We start from the raw sequence: 24,479 nt of genomic DNA on the forward strand, positions 1-24,479 counted from the left end.
GTGAGACAACCACAGGTGTCCCCAAACATTGCCTGGTATTCCCTGGGGGCAGGGCTGCCCTGGCTGAGAGCTGCCAGTGCAGAAGATAGATGAACAGAGACAACCAGAGCTGGGTGGCCCTCGTTCTTACTCTGTCCCTCCCTAATTAAGAGCCCTAAATTCTCACCATCTCTTCTCTGTGTTGCTTGTTCTTGGTGGGTGGTCATTGCCACGGCACAGGCATCTCTTAAAACTCAAGCTGATTCTGAGGGGTGAGGCTGCCTTTCTCACACTTAATGCCATGGCTTGCGTCTCCCAGGTACCCTGACACAGGCCATCCGGAATTTTGCCAAGAGCTTGGAAGGCTGGTTGACAAATGCCATGAGCGACTTTCCACAGCAGGTTATCCAGACCAAGGTGACTGGTCGGGGGCTGGGCCTCTGGACCACGCTGCTCCCTGATGGTGGGGGAGGGGAGAGACCACAGCTGCAGGGGGTGAGGGGTGTCCCTCGGGCCCTGCTGTGCTGTGAAGGGAGGGAGCTCCTCTCCCTCTGCCCAGTGGAACTTGAGGACCCCTGGGCCCCAGAAAAAGCAGGCTGCTCCTGTGTGTCCTGAGGAGGCGTGGTCTTTCCAGGAGGGGAGAGGGATGCAGCTGATGGAGGGCACATGCTGGCCAGGAGTGCCCAGCAGATGTCTTTGCTGTGATAGTTTTGGGTTGATTGGGAACAGGTCCAGTGTTTCTCTGCTGAACATAGGTGGAGCCTGTAATCTCCTGGCTGTCACCCTTATTGATACAGTCTTGGCCACAGATCAGAACATACAGTGTGTCAATCTGGGCTACTTGTGAAAGAGGGATAATCACCTTCCTTCCTTGTGCCAGAGTCGGGCATCTGGTCTACCCACCCCCCACCGGAAATTGATCTGTTAGGCCAGTGGGTCTCAAACCCCAGGACAGTCAGACATGGCTTAGGCAGCTGTTTCAAACTGCAGATGCTCAGGCCACACCCCCAACAAAGGCTGATCTAGGGGCACCCGGAAATCTGTATCTTCACCTATCATCCCAGAGAGCCAGAGGACTTCTAGAAGCAGGGGTCTAGCCACGTTGTCCTGAATTCTAACTCACCTGTGCATCTGATGCCATGTGACACGTTGGTGACGCCTGTGTACCTCACTGGTCCTCTGTCCTTGGGCCCTTGAGTTCCTGCCAGACTCACTTGTTCCTGCTCCCTCCCCGAGATGTCCCTGAGCCAGACGCCCTTCCATGAGACAGGCTCACCCTTGCACCTTCCTCGGCCCCAGGTCGGCGTGGTCAGTGCCTTTGCCCAGACTCTGCGGAGGTACACGTCCCTCAACCACCTGGCGCAGGCGGCTCGGGCGGTGCTCCAGAACACCTCCCAGATCAACCAGATGCTCAGCGACCTCAACCGCGTGGACTTTGCCAACGTGCAGGTAACTTTCTTCCACGCTCATCCCCACAGCCTGGGATGGGACACAGGGACCCACTCTGCCGGCCTAGGCTTCCACCCTCTAGAAAACTACACAGACCCACAAAACTCAGCCTACAGCCAAAGCAGCACCTCGCCCAGGCCCGGCCCACAGTTCTCTTGTATGAAAAGAGTTGGGGGAGTTCCCTGGTGGCTCAGCAGGTTGAGAATCCAGCATTGTCACTGCTGTGGCATGGGTTCAGTCCCTTGCCCAGGAACTTCTTTTTTTTTTTTTTTTTTTTTGTCTTTTTGTCTTTTTGCTATTTCTTGGGCCGCTCCCACGGCATATGGAGGTTCCCAGGTTAGGGGTCTAATCGGAGCTGTAGCCACCAGCCTACACCAGAGCCACAGCAATGCGGGATCCGAGCCATGTCTGCAACCTACACCACAGCTCACAGCAACACCAGATCGTTAACCCACCGAGCAAGAGCAGGGACCAAACCCGCAACCTCATGGTTCCTAGTCGGATTCGTTAACCACTGCACCACGACGGGAACTCTGGAACTTATGCATGCTATAGGCTCTGCCAGGAAAAAAAACAAAAAAAAGACTTGAGGTCGAAACCCCCTACAGTCTACCCAGGGAGCTCTGGGCTCCACTCCATGATCACTTCCTGGCATCCAGGTGCTGGGACTGACAGACTGTCACATTGGTCCATTCTCTTTAAAAATTCACCTTCCTGGAAGTTCCTGTCATGGCTCACTGGTAATGAACCTGACTAATATCCACGAGGATGTGGGTTTAATCCCTGGCCTCGCTTAGTGGGTCGAGTATCCAGGGTTGCCATGATGCGGCTCGGATCCCACTTTGCTGTGGCTGTAGCATAGGCCAGCAGCTTACAGCCCTCATTTGACCCCCAGCCTGGAAACTTACATATGCCATGGGTGTGGCCCTAAAAAGAAAAAAAATTGCCTTCCTGGTGCCTCCTCTGGGCTTAGGCCACCATCAGATGAATCCTGCTGCCATGTTTCCATCTAGTTCAAGCCCTGAGTTTATCACCTGAATAAACAAACACACACACATAGAGGAGGGACCACACACAAATAACACAATGTGGGAGTTCCCTGGCAGCCCAGCGGTTAAGGACTCAGCATTGTAACTGCAGTGGCTTGGGTCACTGCTGTAGTTCAGGTTTGATCTCTGGCCTGGGAACTTCACATGCCACAAGTGCGGTCAAATAAATAAATAAATATGTAAAGAAGAAAAAAGAAATCACACAAAGATGAAGTACAGCCTGGGCTTTGGACGCAAGAAGCCTGTTTTAAGCTTCAGAAGGCGGGCATGTTCCCTCTGGATGTCTGTTCATCTCTGCCCCATTAAGCCAGGGCTATGCTCACAGTTGGAAAAGGCCAAAGGCGACAGGTGTTTGTGCTCATGTGTCTGGCCTGGGGCTGCGCCCAGGAGACGTCCCTCTGTCCTGACCCACCCGTGCCCTGCAGGAGCAGGCCTCGTGGGTGTGCCAGTGCGAGGAGGGCGTGGTACAGCGGCTGGAGCAGGACTTCAAGCTGACCCTGCAGCAGCAGAGCTCACTGGACCAGTGGGCCAGCTGGCTGGACAACGTGGTCACCCAGGTCCTGAAGCAGCATGCCGGCAGCCCCAGCTTCCCCAAGGCCGCCCGGCAGTTCCTGCTGAAGTGGTCTTTTTACAGGTAATCGGGGATTCATCTCCCAGAGAGCTGGGACCCAGCATGGACTTGGGAGAAGGCCCAGGGTGGAGGCTGAGGCCCACAGACGCAGACCAGCCCATGGGCCTCACTCCTGGGAGCACCCAAGGGCTGGCCCAGAGCCCTCTGAGGCCTAAAGTTGGGCTATAAGGGCTTCTGCAGACAGAAACCATCATCTCCAGGCTGCCTGCTGGGGAGATGGCAGCTCATGCACAAGCCCTTATTTCTGCCCCTAGAGCAGCCCCACATAGGGAGGGGGAGAAGAGTCTCGAGAGAACAGGACACAGAGGTAGCAGTGGGAGATGTGAACTAGTTGGGGAATTGCCGTGCGAGGAGTCAGCTAGGACAGTGAGCCAAAAGCCAGGAAGCAACACGAACCTTCATCCCCTCACTGCCAAGGGCAAGCAGGAGGCAGAGTTGGGCATTGGCTCCCCACAGAGTGGTCTGCCTGAGGTTTTTTGGTGGGGGCGGGGCATGCCCATGCATGCAGAAGTTCCCAGGCCAGGATCAAATCCACGCCCCAATAGCAACAATGCCAAATGAACATATTTTAAAATGATGTATGCGACTGTGTTATAATGATGTGTGTGTGTGAATGTAAAGAGGTTCATTTCGGGGAATCGGCTTTCGTGATCTCAGGGCCTGGCACATCCAAAGTCCGTAAGGAGGACTGGCGGTCCGGGCAGGAAGTGGATGCTGCCATCCACAGAGCGGACTCCTTCCTCAGAGAAACCTCAGTTTTGACCCAAAGGCCCATCAGCTGATTAGGTGAGGCCCACCCCTGGTGTGGAAGTCGAGCTTCTCCACTTCAAGTCGACAGATGGTGGATGGGAACCACAGCAACACCCAGACTAATTTTGGCTGAACCAGTGCCAATTACTGGCAGAGAAAACTAACCATCACAGGAAGTAAATGCAGGGGAGTTCCCATTGTGGCTCAGTGGTAACAAACTAAACTGGTGTCCATGAGGATGTAGGTTTGATCCCTGGCCTCGCTTAGTGGGTTAAGGGTCCAGCCTTACAGTGAACTGTGGTGTAGGTCACAGGTGTGGCTCAGATCCTGCACTGCTGTGGCCGTGGCATAGGCTGGCAGCTGCAGCTCTGATTTGACCTCTAGGTTGGGAATTTCTATATGCCACACATATGGCCTAAAAAGCAGAAAGAAAAAAAAAAAGTAAATGTCTGCCCTAGTGGTTAAGGATCCATCATTGTCACTGCTGTGGTGCGGGTTCAGACACTGGACCAGGAACTTCCACATGCCACGGGCACAGCCAAAAGAAAAAAAGTAAATGTGAGAGGAAAAAAAATACGGAGAAAGAAAGAAGAATGTAAGAGAACTCGTGAAAGAAAAACATGAGAAAAAGAGACAGTGAAAGGATCAATCCAGTCAGTTTAGTATCCAGCTGATAGGATTTTTTTTTAAGAGAGAGGAAACAGAGGGAGAGAAAATAATAAAAATATCAAGAGGAGTTCCCTCGTGTCACAGTGGGTTAAGGATCTGTCAGTGGTGTCGCTGCTGTGGCACAGGTTCCGTCTCTGGTCCAAGAACTTCTCTATGCCGTGGGCACAGCCAAAAAAATATGTTTATATATATATATATATATATATATATATATATATATATATATATATATACATCATCAAGAAAATATCTCAGAACCAAAGGCTCAAGTTTCCAAAAGCTGCCAGGATCCCTGCCCAGTGAATGAGGTTCAGACACCAAGGAGAAGAGGATTATAAAGGCTTCCAGAGAGAAAACAGCAGGTCGCACTGCAGGCTGGGAACCAGAGCAGCGGCAGGCTTCTGCACAGCCACCCAGAGCCTTAGAGGCAGGGAAGCTGTGTCATCTGGATCCTGAGGGAAAACCATTTTCACTTCTCAGTTCTCACCTGATTGAACAGGAGCTGGAAACCCAGGCTGCAAGAGGAGCCTTGCCCAGAAAACGAGGGCTGTGCTTGCAGAGAGGAGCCCTGCTGGGAAGCCCTGGTCTCAGTCAGTGATAAACATGGGAAAATGGAGTGTTTTGTAAAAAGGAGGCAGTTAACCCCAGGAAGACAATCAGCTGTTCTACAGCTCACGACAGCCCTTCAGCCAGCTGTGGCTCAGATCACCGGCCACCGGTCTCTGCAGATGTTATTGGCTGGCACCCAGCTATGCCCGCTCCCTTATGGATCCTTAGCTGAGTTGAGCAGTGACAGAGAACTGTTTACTGTCTGGCTCTTATCAGTTTCCCAACCCCTCAGCTGGCTGCTGGCCCAGTAACTCCCTGTCCCCTACTCCAGCCTGCTGCTCTGCCCTGCTCTGCTCACCTCAGGGCCTTTGCACTGCCCTCCCCGGCACAGAACACCCCTCCCCCAGGGAGCCACGTGGCCCGATCATCCTAAGAGCCTGCAGACCTCCTGAGTGAAATAGCAGGCCCCTTCTCATCCTCTGTCCCCGAAGCCCCAATTTCCTTCTGTCACCTTGTTCTGTTAGTTTGTTCCCCACCCCCACCCCAAGAGCTGGTATGTCACTCTTACTCACTGCTGTAGCCTCATCATCTGAACACTGGTTGAGCAAGTGAGCAAGAAGAGGATTGTAAGGCCAAGATGGTGTGGCTCAGCTGGGGGTTTATATCCCATGACCACAAAGGGAAATGCAATTTAGCCAAAAATACCACCCAGCATCACTGGGGTAATGCGGGGGCGGGGACTGGAGTCAGTGGGGGCAGGGACAGCCAGCAGGGCTGTGGTGGGAAGTCCTGATCTGAGGAATCTGGAGCAGCAGGACGAGCCTGTAACTTAAACTACGGAGATGAGAGCAGGAACACAGCTAAGGCTTGAAAGTGGCCGTGACCGCTATGAGATGGGGGTGCTTTTCTCCGTAGGGACAAGGCCCTCCCTGACTCCATCTTGTCAGGCTTCCGGGACTTGTTTCCATAGCGTCCACCAGCAAATGGAGAGCAGAGGGCCAGGGCTGAGTCGCTTGATGGCCAGGCTCGCGTCCAGTTTCTCCAGGTGGAGTTCCCGCCACAGGAAGCGGCAAGCCTGTTTGGAGAACCCAAAACATACCCAGGCGACCTCGGAGACGGCTCAGCAAAGCTCCTTGGAGCCAAAGCTTCATATCAGACACCAAGGCTGTGGGGTGAGGGTGCCTGGTACCAGCGCCCAATCCAGGGGGTGCCTTCAGGGAAAGGGGGCCAGGGACCCTCTGGGTGGGCATTCAGGCCTGGGATCCCTGTTAGAGGACCAGCAGCACAAATTGTGTTTTAACATTGAGAGGTAAGCAGAGTCTGCCCTTGGCTTCTTTCCAGGCCTTGGTTGCCCGTGGCGACGTAAAAGCCAAGGGTTGCTTCCAGTGGGGAAGAAAAGGCGGAGAGATGGGGAGGGGAGGAGGATGGAGGACACTCTTGGGGGGTTGTGGGGAGCCCTTCCCAGGGACCTCTAGGGGGTCAGCCATACAGAGCCAAAGAAGCTTCTTAGCAGTAAACACATCCCAAGCCCTGAGCCTGTTCGCCCTGCCACTGACTCGGCCTTTGCATTCCTGAGCGCTCTTCAGGTGACTTTGCTCCCTTGCGCCAATTTGGACACAGGCAGACACCACCCAGGTCCCCTCCTTAGTTGCCCTTCCAGGGCATCTCGAAGCCACCGCCGGCTGGAGCCAGCTCTCTTTTCCCACTGCTGGACCAGCCTGCCTTCAGAGTGTGTTTACATGCCCGGCCTGGGAAGATGAGAGAAGAATGAAATGTCCTGAATGGTTGTCAGCGATCTTTACTGACTCACCGAAGATTCCATTGCTGACAGGCAAGCAGCACCAGTTTCAGCCTGTTGAAAGCTAAACCAAGGCATGTTACATTTTCCAGAAATTCTTCGAGCAAACATGGATTTGAATGGGGCAACACCAAAGCCAAAGCGGTTAGGAGCCTCCCCGGGCAGGAGCGAGGGAGAGGTGTAGACAGAGAAGGAATGATTTGATGGATGTGGCTTGCTTATGTTGACTGGGTTTTTTGAATGCTTGTGGACTCCAGGGAGGCAGGGCCACCCCTGGGGTGATGCTGCCTTGCTCCATTACTGTCACAGGCCATATGCAGGTCATATTTCCTTTCCTGTCTTGTCCCTTCCTTCTTGTTTTCCTGGCAGATGTGTTTGTAGGCCAGAGTTTTTGGTCGGGTACCATGTTAAATAATTCCTTTAGATCAGGGGTCACTTTCTCTGTAAAGATTCAGATAGTAGGTCTTTCCGAGCAATAAAGTTTTATAGGCACACAGCATACAACATGTAAACGACAGGCACGGCCAATAAAACTTTTATTCATGGACACTGAAATATGAATTTCAGGGTTTTGTTTTAATGATTTTTATTTTTCCATTATAGTTGACTTATGGTGTTCTGTCAGTTTCTAAATTTCAGATATTTTTCATGTGTCGTGAAATAGAATTCTTTGGACTGTTTCCCCCAACCATTCAAAAGAGTAAAAACCATTCTTGGCTCCCTGGCTGTCCAAAACCAGGCAGTGGGCTGGATCTGGTCTGGATCAGGCTACAGTTCGCCATCCCCTGCTCTAGATGAAAGAGGCAGAAGTACCTTGAACTTAAGCCTTGTTTTCAGGCACCTAAAAGCTCTGACTAGGAGTTTCTGCTGTGGCACAACGGGATTGGCGGTGTCTTGGGAGTGCTGGGACGCAGGTTCAATCCCTAGCCTGGCACAATGGGTTAAGGATCTGGCGTTGCCGCAGCGGCTTAGGTAGAGACTGCGCCTTGGATCTGGTCCCTGGCCTGGAAACTCCATAGGCCCCACGGGGCGGCCAAAAAAAAAAAGCACTGACTGAGGCTGTGGGGAGGGCAGGAAAGGCCACTAGCTCTTGGGAAGCCAGTCATGGCTCGAGTCAGGACAGGGGGTGGTCCGGGCAGCTGGCAGGCCCCTAGTGGGCTGGCCAGAGGCCCATGTCCCAGAGGTGCCAGCCCTTGTCTGCCGCCCCAGCTCCATGGTGATCCGTGACCTCACGCTGCGCAGCGCCGCCAGCTTCGGCTCCTTCCACCTCATCCGCCTGCTGTACGACGAGTACATGTTCTACCTGGTCGAGCACCGCGTTGCAGAGGCCACTGGAGAGACGCCGATCGCAGTGATGGGAGAGGTGAGGGCCCTTCCAAGAGAGCCGGCTTTGGGGGCCCCAGAGAACACACTCGGGGTGGGAGGGGTGCCAGTGGGTGGGGAAGGGAGAGCCAGACAGACCTGGGCAGAGCCTGGCTCCTCTGTCACCTGCTCACATGACCTGGGTGGGACTTCCTGTCTCATCATGGTAAAATACACAGAACATAAAACTGGCCACTTTAACCATCTGAAAGTCAACACACAGCAAGGTAAAACCACCGCCCATCTAGTTCTAGACCATTCCCTCATCCCAAAGGAAAACCTCATCTCCATGAGCAGTCACCCCCCCCTTCCCCTCCCCCAGTCCCCAGCAACCACCAACCCAACCCACTCTCTGTCTCTATGGATTGGCCTGTTCTGGGCATTTCCCACTGATGGAAGCACATACTCTGGGGCCTCTGGGGTCTGGCTTCTCTCACTCAACATAATGTTTTCAAGGTTCCCCTGCACTGTCATGGGTATCACAGCTTCTTCCTTCCTTCCCACCCCCCCACCCCACCCCACCCCCGCTTTTTAGGGCCATACCCGTGGCATATGGAGGTTTCCAGGCTAGGGGCTTATCACAGCTACTGCTGCTGGCCTACACCAGAGCCACAGCAACAAGGGATCCGAGCCGCATCTGCGACCTACACCACAGCTCACAGCCACACCGGATCCTTAACCCACTAAGCAAGGCCAGGGATCGAACCCAAAACCTCATGGTTCTTAGTCAGATTCATTTCCACTGCGCCATGATGGGAACTCCCTTCTCCTTTTTTATGGCAAAGTAATATCTGATTGCATGGAGATGCACCGTTGTGCTTATCTGTCCTTTGTTGGTGAATACTTGTGCTGTTTCTGCCTTCTGGCTGCTGTGAACTGTGCTGCTGTGAGCACTTGTGTACAAGTTTTGTTTGAGCACCTGTTTTCACTCTTTGGGGTGTTTACTTAGCAGAATTGCTCAGTCATGCTGGGTTGTTTTGAGGAAGAAAAGAGTGATGCTCATGAGCTTTGAATACACAGTGAGCCTGCAATAAGCAGCAGCTGTTCCTTCATGGTCACCACGCAGAAGCCCCAGTCTCTGTCCCCTTGCTGGCCCGTTCAGTCGGCACCCATCCACCCTCCAACAGCTCCCAGGCTTGGCTCTGGAGGGTGTGGGGACACACCCAGACACCCAGCAGCTTCAGAGCCACTGCTCACCCACAAAGCCACAGCCCACTTCCCCTGTGGGCAAGGACACTGCTGACCTTCCCAGGACCCAGTCTGTGGAGGCCACTCACTCTGGGCTTCTCTCTTGCAGTTCAACGATCTGGCCTCCCTGTCGCTGACACTGCTCGACAAAGGTGAGTGTGTCTGGGGCTTTCCCTCCCATCCTTGACCCCCCGGGCAGGTGACCCTGAGCAGCACGAGGCATCCCAGTGGGGTCAGGGGTGGGCTCAGAGCAGAGGCCCTGCCCCTTCCTCCTGGATTATGTTCACTTCTGCTTCCTGGGCACCTCCCCAGCAGGCCCTCAAGGAGCAGGGCCGCGCACAGGCCTGGGTGGCCAAGGGCCTCCTCCATCCACAGCCACAGGGGGGCACAGGACGGGTGGACCAGAGGGCACCCCACCCCCAGGCCCATTCCCTGAACCACAGGGGTGGGAGGACCAACCTCCGAGGGCGGCCCTGCTGGGACATGACACAGGCACCTGGGCACTGGTCATGGGGAAGAGGGCCCCCAGGTTACCCAGCAGAGACAGCACCCTGCACCTGGCCTCTCTGAGGATGTGCTCCCCACCCCTGACCCTCCCATGCCCCCCACCCCCCACCCAACCCCACAGATGACATCAGCGAGGACCGTGGAGGCAGTGAGGCCCGATCAGAGGCCCGAGGCCGGGGTGAGCCGCTGGTGAAGCGGGAGCGCAGTGACCCCAACCACCCCCTGCAGGGCGTCTAGCTCAGGGGCACCTCTTGGCTGCGGCCCCGCCCGAGCTCCACCGCAACAGTGCCTCTTAGACCAAGTGACCTTTACTCGGACTCCCGGGGCTCCCAGCCAGGGCGCCCTTAAAGGACATGTGCTTCCTCAAGAAGAAAACAGTTGTGACCACCGCGGGAGCTATCAGCACCCGGGTGTCACCTTCTTCTGAAAGTCCTTTCCCCGCTCTGCACACCTCCCGCCTGAGAGCTGGAAGGGGCCGTGCTGGGCCAGTCGGTACCTCCACACTGGGCATCTCCACCCAGCGGGCTGCGATTTGCACCGTGCGGGTGCCCTGCCACCGTCGGGCAGTGCTGGGCTGGCCAGCGTCCCCAAGACCCCTTGTGCCCCTCAGTGGGGAGGGACCTGCCCTGCTGACCCCTAGGAGCCCGGTCTCTAGACGCAAAAGGGCTCCAGAAGCAGCCGCCCTGTTGTCTCGTCCCTGGATGGCGTGCGTGGCCCACGGTCCCGTGTGACTCAAAGAACAAGTCACAGAAACAGGCCCACTTGTGCCAAGACATGGTGGGGCCTTTAAAAATCAAACCCAAAAGCTTTATCAGCAACCGGAAGGACTGGGACAGTCCAAGTTCACAGCCAGCCTCAAGCTAAACCCTTAGGTCTGCCGTGAGTTTGTTCTAAGGGGGCCAGGGGATCGGTGTCTCCGCAGTGCCTTCAATCCCACCAAGCCTGTGCCCCAAGAGCGGTGCTGGAGCCCCCCTCCACAGAACCTTCCAGAACACCTTCCTTTGAAGGAGCAAGCCTGGCCCGCTGCGACCCTGGCCAGTCTCATCTTGAACTGCTCAGAGTTGACACTCTTCTCTGGGGACAAATGAAGCCCGAGGACCCGCTTGTAAACACCCCGGCTCTGTGCCCCCCGTTCCACATTGCCCCGTTGAGCCCCGTGCCAGAGCTCTGCCCCCACAGCGACTCAAAGCAGACAGACCTCTGGTCTAGGAAGCAGCAGCTTCTGAAATGCAATAGTTTTCTCTTTTTGGAAAAATGTTCATACCAATAGTTTTGTGCTCTAATTGTTACTAGAACGTTCTTTATGGATGTGTATATGAATGCAGTCTCTCTGGTCCCAGTGTTGTTTTCTCATTCTTGCAGAAGGTACTATTGTAAACTCACGTGGCCTTTAAAAACCCTCCTTCTCGACAGGCAGGAGGCTCTGCACCCCTGGGCCTCCCAGACTCCTGTGAAATCAGACAGCACAAGTGTCTTTAAACACACAGCTCCTTTCCCAGGAGGCAGCCGAGCCCTCACAGTTCCTGGACTGTGATGCCTGCCTTTTCTTCCACCTATCCCTGCCTTCCGCTCTGTCCCGGCCTTTGCAGGATTCCATGAGGAAGAATAGAAATGACAGTGAAGACACGAGCCTGCCCAGCCCCTTCTCATTTTTCGTTGCAATAAACACATTGAAGGTACCCGTTTGGGGGTTCCAATCCACACTCCAGGCCCTGCACCCCACTCAGTGGCCCTGGAGGACACAGCCCTCCCTCTTGCCGTCTCCCAGCCCTGGGGCAGGCAGGGAAGGGGGCAGCAGTGCTTTCCTCTGGCTCTCTGGGGAATGTTCCATTTTCCCCGGCCTCTTTTAGCAAGGCCAGACCCAGGGCCAGAGAGGGCAAGAAAACAAGTCTCAGCCCAGGATGGGCGAGACTGTAAACAGACTAGAGTCACAAGATTTGGCAGAATAAATCCACGCGCCAGCCGCTGATGCAGCCCACTGGTGGCTCTCCGGTTTCTTTGGGAGAGCAGTGGGGGCTGAACTTGAGAGCACCCTAAGAATCCGTGCGGGCTTCCAGAATCGCTAGTTCCTAGGCCCCACCTACAGAGAGCCAGGCGCATGGGATTGGGGTCAGGACCAGGGGTTCTTCCTGTCACGATCACCCCCTTTGAGGGATGCTGACGTGGGATTATAAGACTTTGAAGAAACCCTGCAGAGGAGAGCCGTGGGCTCAGGAACCAGAGGGCCCCTGGGGGAAGGATGTTCTGGAAACGTGGATGCACTTCCAGGTAACTGCCCTAAAGCCTGCTTCTCCGGGGCCAGGCTAGTGCCCCACGTGCCACCAGAGGCGCTCAACCTCAGCCCCAGCCCAGGCCAGGTAGAGGTGCTGGGGGTGCCACTGAAATCATCCATTGTTATCCTGGGTGCAAGGCCGGGCTTGGCTTCATGCTCTGCTGTTATCATCTTGAAATCTATTTATTTAAAAAACTTTTTTTGGAGTTCCCATCGTGGCGCAGTGGAAATGAATCCGACTAGGAACCATGAGATTGTGGGTTTGATCCCTGGCCTCACTCAGTGGGTTGAGGATCCAGCATTGCTGTGAGCTGTGGTGTAGGTCAAATACACGGCTTGGGTCTGGCGTTGCTGTGGCTGTGGTGTGAGCTGGCAGCTACAGCCCTGATGAGACCCCTAGTCTGGGAACCTCCATATGCCATGGGTGTAGCCCTAAAAAAGACAAAAGACAAATTTTTTTTTTCAATTTGACTTTATGTTGGATTACAGTTGATTTGCAATGTTGTATTAGTTTCAGGTATACAGCAGAGTGACTCAGTTATACACATATCCATTCATTTTCAGATTTTTCCCCCATATAGGTTATTACAGAATATCGAGCAGAGTTCCCTGGTTCCCTGTGCCGGACAGAAGGTCCTTGTTGGCTTTCTATTTTATGTATAGCAGTGTATATATGTCAATCCCAACCTTTTTTTTTTTTTTTTTTTTTTTTTTTTCATTTTATGGCTGCACCTGCGGCATATGGAATTTCTCAGGCTAGGAATTGAATCTGAGCCATAGCTGTGACCTATGCCATGGCAATGCCAGAACCTTTAACCCACTGTGCCAGGCTGGGTATTGACCCTGCACCTCCACAGCGACCCAAGCTGCTGCAGTCAGATTCTTAGCCCGCTGTGCTATAGGGGGAACTCTGTGAATCCCAAACTCTTAAACCATCTTGCTTGAAATCCTTAAAAATTTTCCAAGAAAGGGCCCATGCTTTCATTTCACTCTGGGCCCCGCAAATATTGTGGCCAATCCTGGGGAGTAACTCTCAGGACCCAACCATCCAGCCTTCAGTCAGGTGGCCAGGCCCTGACTCTGTGCTGACTCTCTGCCAGGCTCCAAGAACCCAGTGGAAGCCAGACTCGTCCCCATTCCCTCTTGGTTGACAATTTCAGCCTGAGGCCTCTGAGCCGCACAAGCTCTTGCCCCCAACCTCCCTCCTTGGAGAGCCAGGCCCAGTGCTGGGCGGCAGGGTCCCTGGAAGGGGAGAGCAAGGCCCTACCCTGAGGACCTGAGTGGCTGGTGGGGCTCATGAAGTGATGCCCATGTGTTTCCTGCCCCAAGAGAAGAGAGGAGGAGGGGGGCTTGCTGAAGTCCCAAGGGCTATCAATGTCCTGGATGGCCCACTGGTTGGCCCCAGGGCACAGGCCCTGCACAAGGACAAGAACCCAGTCCCACCAAAAGCCTCCAAGAGATTCCGATTGAACATGGTGGCTTCTCACCAGATGCTCCAGTCCATTCTCCTCTACTTTGGGACTATCTTCCAAGGTAGTTGTTACCCTCCATAGTACATAGGGGAAAATTGAGGCTGTTGGCTGGAATGCAGACAGGATGGCTGGAGCACCAACAGCTATCTTGAACTTCGAGGCAGACATCACAAAATAAGGATGGCAAAGCAGTGAGATAGAAGGAACCTGGGTTCCTGGTGATCATTAAAACCCTAACAGCCTCTAGTCAGAGTTCAGTAAGCCGCAGTTGGGTGAGTTGAGGGCTACCCATGGATGTTCCTGCCTCCACCCGGCTGCAGGGGTGCTAAGAAAGGGAGAGATTTTCCCTGGCAGGGAGTGTCCCTGTCTCAGTTTTCTTCCCACTTCACCAGCTGCTGCCCCCTGCGTCTGGGCCCTGCTCCTTCCATACCTTCTGTGACCTCATCCAAGTGCTACTGACTTGCTCTGCCGCTGCCCATACCCGCTGCTCAGAGGTTTGTGGGTGCTTCGCCATACAAAGAGCAAGACAGGAGACCAGCATCTCATCATCCAGGCTTCCCACCCGCATCTCTTACAGTATCTGCCCCACCATCCATCCCACTGTTCAAGCCAAGAGCCAGGGCCACCCACATTGTGTCCATCACTTTGACGCCCTCAACATGCCCCTAACACAGCCACTGTCTCCTTCCTCCTTGCCACTCCTGGATCCCCACCTGCCTGGAGAGGCAGTGGGGCTAGGACACTAAGTGTGCCCTCAGGTGAATTACTTATATTAGTTTCCCCATTAGGGGAAAAAGGTAATAAAAATGCCTACCCCGCAGTGTTGTTGTGAGATTTAAATAAGTTGATTTATAGAAAGTACAGTATAGATAGCAGGTTGGTTTTCTATTTCATATATAGTAGTGTGTATATGTTACACCAAGCACTCAACAATTGTTTCTCAGGAGTTCCCTGGTGGCTCAGTGGGTTAAGGACCTGGCTTTGTCACTGCTGTGGCCCTGGTTGCAGCTGTGATATGGGTTTGATCACTGGCTCAGGAACTTCTGCATGCTGTGGGTGCAGCCAAAGCATGTGAAGTTTGGGCAGTCTTGGGGAGGTGCTCCACCAATTCCCTAGACCCACTGGAGCTGCCCAGTTTCTTCTCTTTTCTCTCTGATCTTATGAGCATCCTCATTGTTCAGCAAATTATCCATTTGCTCTCCTTTGAAAGAGGTGGGAATTCCCATTGTGGCACATCGGAAACAAATTTGACTAGTAGCCATGAAGATGTGGGTTTGAGGGTTCAATCCCTGGCCTCAGTCAGTGAGTTAAAGATCCTACGTTGCCATGAGCTGTGGTGTAGATCGCAGACGTGGCTCAGATCCTACATTGCTGTGGCTGTGGTGTAGGCCGGCAGCTGTAGCTCAGGTTCAACCCTTAGCCTGGGAACGTCCATATGCCGTGGGTGCAGCCCTAAAAAGCAAAAAGAGAGATGTGGTTTGGGCGGTTAGTGACCAGTCCCCAGACTGATACCCCCTTAGTGCCTATGAATTTTGCAGGCATTTTCAGAAGGGATTCTCAGACACACCCCTCCCCCAGCCGTCCCAGGATCTAAAGCCCCTGTTTTAGAGGTGGTGCATCCAGAATGCTTCGAACATGACCAGAGCAGCCAGTGCTACCTGACCTGGCCCCCCAGGGCAGACTTTGAGTCCTGAGAGTTTAGTTACTTAGAAGGAAAGGAACAGCTTTTTATCCTGGAGCCCAGTTTTGATCTCATCCCAATCCTCTGCTGCCCCCCTGTGGTCACTGTGACATGGCCTCTTCCTTTTCAGCCGGGAAACTTGCCAGCTGGGATTTTAGCTAAAATTGAGGCTGTTTTGTTTACTAAATTACAATAATGCATGGAAAGATCATAAGCAACAGAGTGAAAGAGCTGGCTGCCCCTCTTCTCCATCTGTCTCTTCTCTTCCTCAAACATTCCCTATTAAAAAAAAAAAAAATGGAGTTCCCATCATGGCACAGTGGAGGCGAATCTGACTAGGAACCTTGAGGTTGCAGGTTAGATCCCTGGCCTCCCTCAGCGGGTTAATGATCCGGCGTTGCCGTGAGCTGGGTGTAGGTTGCAGACGTGGCTCGGATTCCGTGTTGCTGTGGCTGTGGTGTAGGCCAGCGGCTACAGCTCCGTTAGACCCCTAGCCTGGGAACCTCCATATACCGCAGGTGTGGCCCTAAAAAGACAAAAAATAGAAAAAATTTAAAAATTGCCTATTTAAGTCCTCACAAGATATTCAATAATTACAAAGGGAGAAGTAGCAACCTGGCCGACACCAAGTAATCTGAGTTGTCATCAGGAATGGTGCAAACTAACAACATATGCTTCCTGATAGGTTATTCCATGTTATTCCCCCCTCCCACCCCAAAGTTCATCACCTGAGTTTAATCTGGAGGAAACCTCAAGCCAACCCCAAAAGAAGAGGCAGTCTACAAAATAGCTGGGCAGTACTCAGTACTCCTCACCAGTGTCATGGTGAAGGAAAAATAAAACAGAGGAGGGAGTTCCTGTTGTGGTGCAATGGGTTAAGAATCCAACTGCAGTGGCTCAGGTCACTGCAGAGGCGCAGGTTCAGTCCCTGGCCAGGGAACTTCCATATACTGTGCATGCAGCCATTTAAAAAAAAAAAAAAGGAATTAATCTAAACTAAAAGGAAACCAAGGAGCAATGACATCTGAATGCAACTAGGAGTCCCAGACTGGATCTTGGAACAGAAACAAAACACTGGCAGTCAGCAGGTGACATTTGAATAAGTTTGTACAGTAGTGAATCGTCCTACATCAAAGTGAATTTCCTGGTTTTGATCATTGTGCTGTTTATGTAAGATGATAATGTTTGGAGAAGCTGGGTGAAGTTCATCTGGAAGTTCTTGGTACTGTTTTTGCAACTTCTTTATAAGTCTGAATTTATTTTATTTGCTTTTTGGGCCACAGGTGCAGCAAATGAAAGTTCCTAGGCTAGGAGTCTAACTAGAACTACAGCTGCCAGCCTAAGCCACAGCCAGAGCAACATGGGATCTGAGCCTCATCTGCAACCCACACCACAGCTCACAGCAACGTCAGAGCCCCGACATACTGAGCAAAGCCAAGGATCAAACCCACATCCTCACGGATACTAGTTGGATTCGTTTCCACTGCACCACACAGGAATTCCCTGAATTTCTTTTAAATTGAAGGTAAAGTTTTTTAAATTACAAATAAAATCAAGATTAAGTATTTCCTCCTGGTTCCCTACCATCCTTAGCTGCTGCAAAGTATGGGCGTGAGGGAGGCCAATGCACTCAGCTTGGGTCGGGGGTCTCCCTGAAGGCCACAGTGGACACCCTGTTGTCACAAACTCAATCCTGCAGGGGCAGGAAGGATGCCAAGCGGAGGAGGCCACCCAGGATGACCTCCCTCCACCCTCACCTGACTCTGAGCTCCTGGAGGGCAGGATCTCTGGGCCCTCACCCTCCGCATGGGGCTGGGCACAGAGCAGATACAAACTGGTTCCCTGCCCATGATGGAAAGATGCGAACTGAGTTGCAGCTGTGAAAGCCCTTTGTCCTGGGTCTCAACTACAGAGGCCATTTTCCTCGGACTCGCCTCCTGGTGAGCAGAGGAAGAAGCAGGCAGCAGAGAGGCCGACCAGCATCTTAAGGTAAACCATCTTGATCCCTCCAATTCCCACTTCTGAACCCTGTCTTAGGAAAAAGCTCAAACTCTCCGAGAGCTCTATGGCCTGCAAGGCCCCACATGGTCCCTTGCTCGCTCTGCCCGGGGCCATACTGTGCACCTCACTGTTCCTCCAGCTCGCCAAGCTGGTTCCTGCCTCAGGACCTTTGCACTCACTATTTTGTCTAGAATGCTTCTCCTGCAGGTCTGGATGGCACCACCTCAGAGGCGACTTCTCTGAACAGTCAATCTAAAGTACCCCTTCTGTGTTACTTTGTGCTCTTTTATTTCTCTGTAGCACTGGTCACTATCCCATATTACTTTGCGTACTTGTCTATTGTCAGTCTCCCCAGAAAAGACAGCAAAGCTCCATGAAGGGGGGATCCGTCTTGCTCATCCTGGGACCCAACACTTAGAGCAGCGCCTGAGGCATATAGGTGTGGTAGCTCTATACTGCTGCGTGACAAATATTCCTCAAGTTAGTGGCTTCTAACAGCAACCATCATTTATCTTTCCTGGGAGTGAGGAACGGAAAGGGCCAGACTGGGCAGGTCTCTCTCGGGGCTTTGCCTTTTGGTGTCTGTCTCCACTTCCTTACAGCATGGCAGCCTCAGGGTGGTTGGACCGCTTACAGAACAGCTGAAGGCTTTTAGGGCAACTGTTCCAACAAAGCAGGTGGCAGTTGCATCCTCTGTCCCTGTTATGACCAAGCCTCCTAAGTTACATGGTGTCATTTCCACTGTACTCTACTGACGGGCCAATAACAAGCCCACCCCCTATCAGGGGAAATGGAGATCTCACTTTTTTTTTTTTAATCTTTTTTTTTTTTTGTCTTTTTGCTATTTCTTGGGCCGCTCCCGCGGCATATGGAGGTTCCCAGGCTAGGGGTCGAATCGGAGCTGTAGCTGCCAGCCTACGCCAGAGCCACAGCAACGCAGGATCCGAGCCGCGTCTGCGACCTACACCACAGCTCACGGCAACGCCGGATCGTTAACCCACTGAGCAAGGGCAAGGACCGAACCCGCAACCTCATGGTTCCTAGTTGGATTCGTTATCCACTGCGCCACGATGGGAACTCCCTCACTTTTTTTTTTAACTGAAATATGGTTGCTTCACAATGTTGTGTTAATTTCTGCTGTACAGGAAATTGATTCAGTTATATATGTATATACTCTTTCATATTCTTTTCTACTGTGGGTTATCACAGGATGTTGGATATAGTTCCCTGTGTTATACAGCAGGACCTCGTTTATCCATTCTATGAACTGTGCATCAGTTCATCTCAAACTCCCTTCTCCACCTTGGCAACCACAAGTCTATTCTGTGTCTGTTGGGTCTGTTTCTCGTAGATAAGTTCATTTGTGTCCTATTTTAGATTCCACATGTGATGTCATATGGTATTTGAGACCTCACCTCCCTTTTTTTTTTTTTCTTTTTGGTCTTTATAAGGCCACATCTGTGGCACATGGAAGTTCCCAGGCTAGGGGTTGAATCGGAGCTGTAGCCACCAGCCTATGCCAGAGCCACAGCAACACAGGATCAGAGCCATGTCTGCGACCTGCACCACAGCTCATGGCAACGATGGATCCTTAACCCACTAAGTGGGGCCAGGGACTGAACCCAAATCTTCATGGATACTAGTCAGGTTCGTTACGGCTGAGATTTCACCTCTTGATGGGAAGAGTCAATGAATTTGGGGACATGTTTTAAAACATGTAGGTAATCAGTAAATATTTGTGAGAAATAATTGCCGGCTAAGTGAATTCGTTTAAGGAGAGCAGGTAAAGAAAGCAAAGGCAGGCCTAAGTGGCGCAGTGCTGGCAGCCATCTACACCTGGATAAGAACTGGGAAACCAATGGAAATATAGTCCGGCCGATGGGTTTAGCATCTCTCAATGTCCTTTGAAAAACCACAACTGGATTATATTTAGCAAGCGGTGACATGTTGCTGGGAGTTTCCCAAAGTGTGGGACGGGTGTGGTGTATGAAATGACTTTTGGAGACATACAGCAAAGCATTAAATGACACTGAATCTCATGGATTATAGCTACCCCATTTTCAATTCTCTTTCACTCCTTCTCACCATGTCAAGGAGAAGTCTCACTGGACTGATAATATGCTTTTAATATCCCTCTAATACTTCGCTAATCTCTCTTACATCAAAGGAAAAGCAGGCTTGGGGCTCAGCACCTTGGCAGGCAACAGTATCTACCCAGAATTTTAAAACATTGTTTTGTTTCCATGTTTATTTTTAGTTCTCTCCTATTCCTGGCTTGGTGGTTTTCTATTTGAAATGGTGATATACACATACCGTATCTATTTAATGTCAAGCTAATAAAAGGCATAGAAAGAAAAGGATTAAGTTCATTAAAGGTCAGAGGGTTCAGAGATATACCTACCTAAGAGAGTTATAAATATTGAATTTTTTTTTTTTTTTTTTTTTTTTTTGGCCACATCCATGACACATGGAATTTCCCAGACCAGGGGCTGAATCAGAGCTGCAGCTTCTGGCCTTTGACACAGCCACAGCAACACCAGATCCTTAACCTACTGAGGCACGCCAGGAATAGAACTCGAATTCTCACAGATAAAAGTTGGATCCTTAACCTGCTGAACCACAATGGGAATTCCAAATAATGAAATTTAATGAATATAGTGACATCCATTAAGCCAGAAATGACAAAACCTAAGTCTACACACTGTGGGTTTCCAGATGGATCTGATGACTCCCAGTGTCCTTTCCAGCACTAACAGTCTACCTCTTCTGGAAGAATTTCTTTTTCTTTTAATTTTATTGAAATATAGTTGACTTACAATGTTGTGCAAATTTCTGCTGCACGACAAAGTGACTCGGTTATACATAAACGTTTTTCTCGTATTCTTTTCCATTACAGATTCACACAGGCTATTGAATATAGTTCCCTGTGCTCTACAGTACGACCTTATTGTTAGATCTGTCCTGGAGAATTTCTAACCAAGCTCTGTGGTCTGTGCCTGCAGCCTGGAGGCAAAACCTAGGGCAGCAGAATCAGGTGCCTATTGGGTATCCTATTAAAATGCAGATTCCGATTCAGGTCTGTGTTGGAGCCTAGGGTCTGCATTTTCAACAGACTTCCAGGTGATGCTGATTCTGCTGGTTTGGGGGCCGCAGCAAGAAAGTAGCAGGCTCTAGGAGTTCCCTGGTGGTGCAATGGGTTCAAGATGCAGTGTTGTCACTGCTGTGGTTAGGGTTCAATCCCTGGCCCAGGAACTTCTGCCTGCCATGGGTGTGGCTAACAACAATGCTGATGACAAAACAAAAACAAGTAGCATGCTCTAGGAAAAAAATCTAGTGTGCTATCATACAACTCTTCTCAACTCTGGTTAGTGACATTCACGTTGGTAGCTTGAAATCAGCCACAGCTGAAGTAATTATACCAAAAAAATCAGCAATGCAAGGCAGGGTCCAATTTCTTGTTTTATTGTCTTTGAGACTTAAGAAAGTGATGGGAAAATAGTAAAATTTACAATAAATTATACATATAAAGGCACACTACAAATACAGACAGACGGGTTCTCTTGCAGCGCAGCAGGTTAAGGATCCAGCATTGTTAACTGCTGTGGCTACAGTTTGAACCCTGGCTGGGGAACTTCTGTCACACGTGCAGCCAAAAAAACCAAACCAAAACAGACAGACAGAAACACATTCCCCCCCCAGAGAAGCAGCTGTTAAACACTCACCATACCCCACTGATTATATAGAAATGTATAAGACAACCACATAAATATATGTCTTAGAAGTTGGCAAATTCCTATAAAAATCCAGAGTAAATATTTTAAGTTTGTTGACAGTCTGTTAAAAGGACTCAACTAAGAGTTCCCGTCACTGCTCAGTGATTAACAAACCTGACTAGTGTCCATGAGGACCCAGGTTTGACCCCTGGCCTTGCTCAGTGGGTTAAGGATCCAGCGTTGCCTCAAGCTGTGGTGTAGGTTGCAGACATGGCTCGGATCCCTCGTTGCTGTGGCTGTGGTGTAGGCCGGCAGTTGCAGCTCCGATTCAACTCCTAGCCTGGGAACCTCCATATGCCGTGGGTGCGGCCCTAAAAAGACAAAAAGTTAAAAAAAAAACTCAACTCTGATGTTGTAGCTCAAAAACAGCCATAGGCATTTTGTAAATTAGTATGGCTGTTTTCAAATAAACTTAAATTTATGGACACTGAAATTTAAATTGTATACAGTGTTCACATGTCATGAGCCATTATTCTTCTTTTGACTTTCTCCCAAAAATTAAAAGCATAAAAACCAGGAGTTCCGGGGTGGCCTAACAGTTAAGGATCTGACGTTGTCACTGCTATGGTGCTGGTCACTGCTATGGTGCAGGTTTAATCCCTGGCCCAGGAACTTGTGTGCCAAGGGCACAGCCAACCCCCCCCCCAAAAAAATCCAAAATGTAAAAAACTACCCTTAGCTTACAAGCCAGAGGTGGCGCAAGGACTGTCGGGCCTTAAACCAAAGACATGTGACACAAAGTCCCAAGCAGAGGGATCACTCTTAAGTGCAAAGATCCTGAGTTTGGTAAGCTCCCAAACACAGAAAGATCCATGTGTCAGAACTGCAAATGAGCAAGGGAGCGCATGGCAGCAGAAAACAGGGGGGCTTTGTAAGCCTAAATGAGAGATTTAGAATGTATTCCAAGTTCAGCGGAAAGTGTTTTGGAAGCATTGAGGAAAGATGTGCTCTTGATCTAACATTTTTTCCCCCCACTGTACAGCAAGGGGATCAAGTTATCCTTACATGTATACATTTTTTTCCCCACCCTTCGTTCTGTTGCAACATGAGTATCTAGACATAGTTCTCAATGCTACCCAGCAGGATAACTCATATTTTTTAAAAGATTCCTCTGCGTGTTGCTTATTTCCTAAAAATGAAAGAGAGCAGAGAGAGAAGATGCTGTTCAGTCTTCCAGGATAGAGATGAGGATGATCTGGCCTCAGGCAGTGAAAGCCTTTCTGGGGAGAACGGGTGGATCTGGGCTCTATTTTGGAGAGGAGGCAGAGTCCAGGGGATGTTCTGAGGGATCCGTAGCAGATGCGTCGCGAATGAGCCCAGGGGGTCCAATAGTCTCCCCTCAGCCCTGTGAAGTTGATCAGCCCACGTGATCAATGAAAACACAGAGGCTCCGTGCCAGGCCCTGTTGAGTCCACGGCCTCGTCCCCCTCCCAAAAGCCAGTGATCTTTAACTTCAGGCTTCTACTTCCCCCAACCATCTCCCACGTCTCCACGTGATCTCAGAAAAACGTCTGCTCAAAGTACTGGTCCCTTAGACGGAGAACTGGTCTGGGGTGACTTAGGACACCCCACGACCCTCCTGCAGGCCCCAGGCCTGCCCGCGTGGAAAGGCCCCCACTCCAGACCCAGCGATTTACCTATTAGAAGGCCTCGATCGCGGCGCCCACCACAACTCACGCTCCCACCGAGGAGGGCGGGACCGCAAAACGAGCGAAATGCGGGACGGTCAGAACCCATCCCTGCCCGGCCGCCTTACCAACCGTTGCTTCCCGCGTCGCCCGGGAACTCCACCACGCATGCGTCTTAACCTACCCACGCCCACACACCCCCACCCACCCTTGATCGGCGGGAAAGGGAGGCGGGGGCGGTTAAAACGCAGGTTCGTGCTCCGAGCTTGGTCGGGCGGGGACAGTGATCCAGAGCCCCACTGCGCGCCTGGCTCAGCGCGCATGCGCAAGCTGCCTGCCTCGCTCGGAGTCGGCTTGGGAAGTACGCACGCGCGGGAGTTTCTGGCAGAAAGCAGACGAGCCCCGGCCGGCGCGAGGCCTTGTGGGAGGGCTTAAGGAAGTAAAATGGCGGACCTGGCGAACGAAGGTAGGGGAGGCGCCGTCGGGGGCCAGCTGGCGGCCAGGGAACGGGCGGCGGGAGGCCTTGGGACCACAGGCCCGAGGGGTGAGCACCCCGAGGTGCAGGGAGCCTGTGTGCTCCGGGAGGGCGGCCCAGCGGGCCCTGCAGCCGCCCCCCATTGCGTTCCCTCAGGCCGGGCTCATCCGCCCGGCCTATCACTCCCGGCAGCCCCAGCCTTACCACGGTCTGGCTAGACGGCTCGGGAAACTGCGGGGGGCTGCGGCCCTGAGGCCTTTCCGCCTTGCAGGCCAGGCCTGGGGCTGAAAAGGGGCGGGAGGCGCGCCCTCAGCGCCTCGGTCACAGATGTAAATAGACCTCCGGGCCTGGTCGTGGGCCCAGCGCGCCACGCTCCCTCCCCGCCCCCTCGTTCTCGGTACCTGGGCTTCCCCTCTTCCCTGCCGTGCCGCCCCACCCCCTAATCCTCCACCCGCCTGGAGGCTTCTCATCCTCCACCCGCCTGTCCCACGCCGAGGATGGAGAACGTCGGGTTTGTTTCGCCCCCACCCCCAAAACGGCCCCCCAGTTCCCGCCAGTTCCCCCGGATCCTTCGTGGCGACCCGCGACTCCGCTCATTTAGGCTCAGTCTCAGGATGTGGGCCACCGAAAGCCTTGGCTGCCTTTCGGCCCTTTTTTGTTGCACTTCCAGAAAGAGGCAGGCTGTATGATTCTCTCCTGCGGAGCGCTGACATCCCACCTGAGCGATTTTGACAAGGTTACAGTTCCGAACGGCCCAGAGAAAGCGCTCCATAAGTCGATGTCTGATGAAATCAACCGTGATGTTGAGATCGCTGTAGCTTCAGGGCCTCTGAGGCCTATTTTTAGTTCCCTCCGTTTCTAGGTGCACAACTACAGGCAAGCTCTCTACCTGCCTGGCCCTGATTCTCCCGTACCCTTGTCCCTGCTGTCCTGAGGTTTCCATACTCAGCTGCACGAATGGCAATAATATGTGCTCACCCTCGTGGAGCGTTTGGCCTGGTACCAGGTACTGTTCAAAGCCTTGAGGTGTTACCTGGATTAAGCCTCACTCCTCACAATAGCGCCCTGAGGAAAGGACTGTTAACCCCCTTCTTGGTGAGGAAACTGAGTTTAGAGTGGTTAAATTACCTGTCCAAGACAGGTCACACAGCTAGTAAGAAGCAGGGATGTGAATCAAGGTGATCTGGCTTCAGAGGCCCCCACCCCCCATTTTATGACTGTGTAAGATAAAGGAGAGGGGTGCAGA

General features: G+C 52.2%; 2 protein-coding genes across 22 annotated transcripts in view; both read left to right on the forward strand.

Moving 5' to 3' along the window:
* RFX2 (regulatory factor X2) overlaps positions 1 to 11,267 on the forward strand; it is a 101,326-nt gene extending 90,059 nt beyond the window's left edge. For all 9 annotated transcript variants that reach the window (XM_021083995.1, XM_021083998.1, XM_021084004.1 and 6 more), the window contains 6 exons: positions 299 to 396; positions 1,279 to 1,428; positions 2,903 to 3,111; positions 8,084 to 8,237; positions 9,534 to 9,576; positions 10,053 to 11,267. In XM_021083995.1, coding sequence (XP_020939654.1) covers positions 299 to 396; positions 1,279 to 1,428; positions 2,903 to 3,111; positions 8,084 to 8,237; positions 9,534 to 9,576; positions 10,053 to 10,168 — 770 coding nt within the window. In that variant the 3' untranslated portion in view covers positions 10,169 to 11,267. The remainder of the gene's footprint in view (positions 1 to 298; positions 397 to 1,278; positions 1,429 to 2,902; positions 3,112 to 8,083; positions 8,238 to 9,533; positions 9,577 to 10,052) is intronic.
* The window catches only part of RANBP3 (RAN binding protein 3), a 60,387-nt gene continuing 58,872 nt past the window's right edge, over positions 22,965 to 24,479 (forward strand). For 9 of the 13 annotated variants that reach the window (XM_021084005.1, XM_021084007.1, XM_021084008.1 and 6 more), the window contains exon 1: positions 23,065 to 23,224. In XM_021084005.1, the coding sequence (XP_020939664.1) occupies positions 23,203 to 23,224 (22 nt within the window). In that variant the 5' untranslated portion in view covers positions 23,065 to 23,202. Of the gene's footprint in view, positions 23,225 to 24,479 lie in introns of all 13 variants that reach the window. The other 4 variants (XM_021084014.1, XM_021084013.1, XM_021084017.1 and 1 more) reach the window with 4 other exon arrangements.

Source organism: Sus scrofa, chromosome 2, assembly GCF_000003025.6.
Source record: "Sus scrofa isolate TJ Tabasco breed Duroc chromosome 2, Sscrofa11.1, whole genome shotgun sequence".
Classification (NCBI taxonomy): domain Eukaryota; kingdom Metazoa; phylum Chordata; class Mammalia; order Artiodactyla; family Suidae; genus Sus; species Sus scrofa.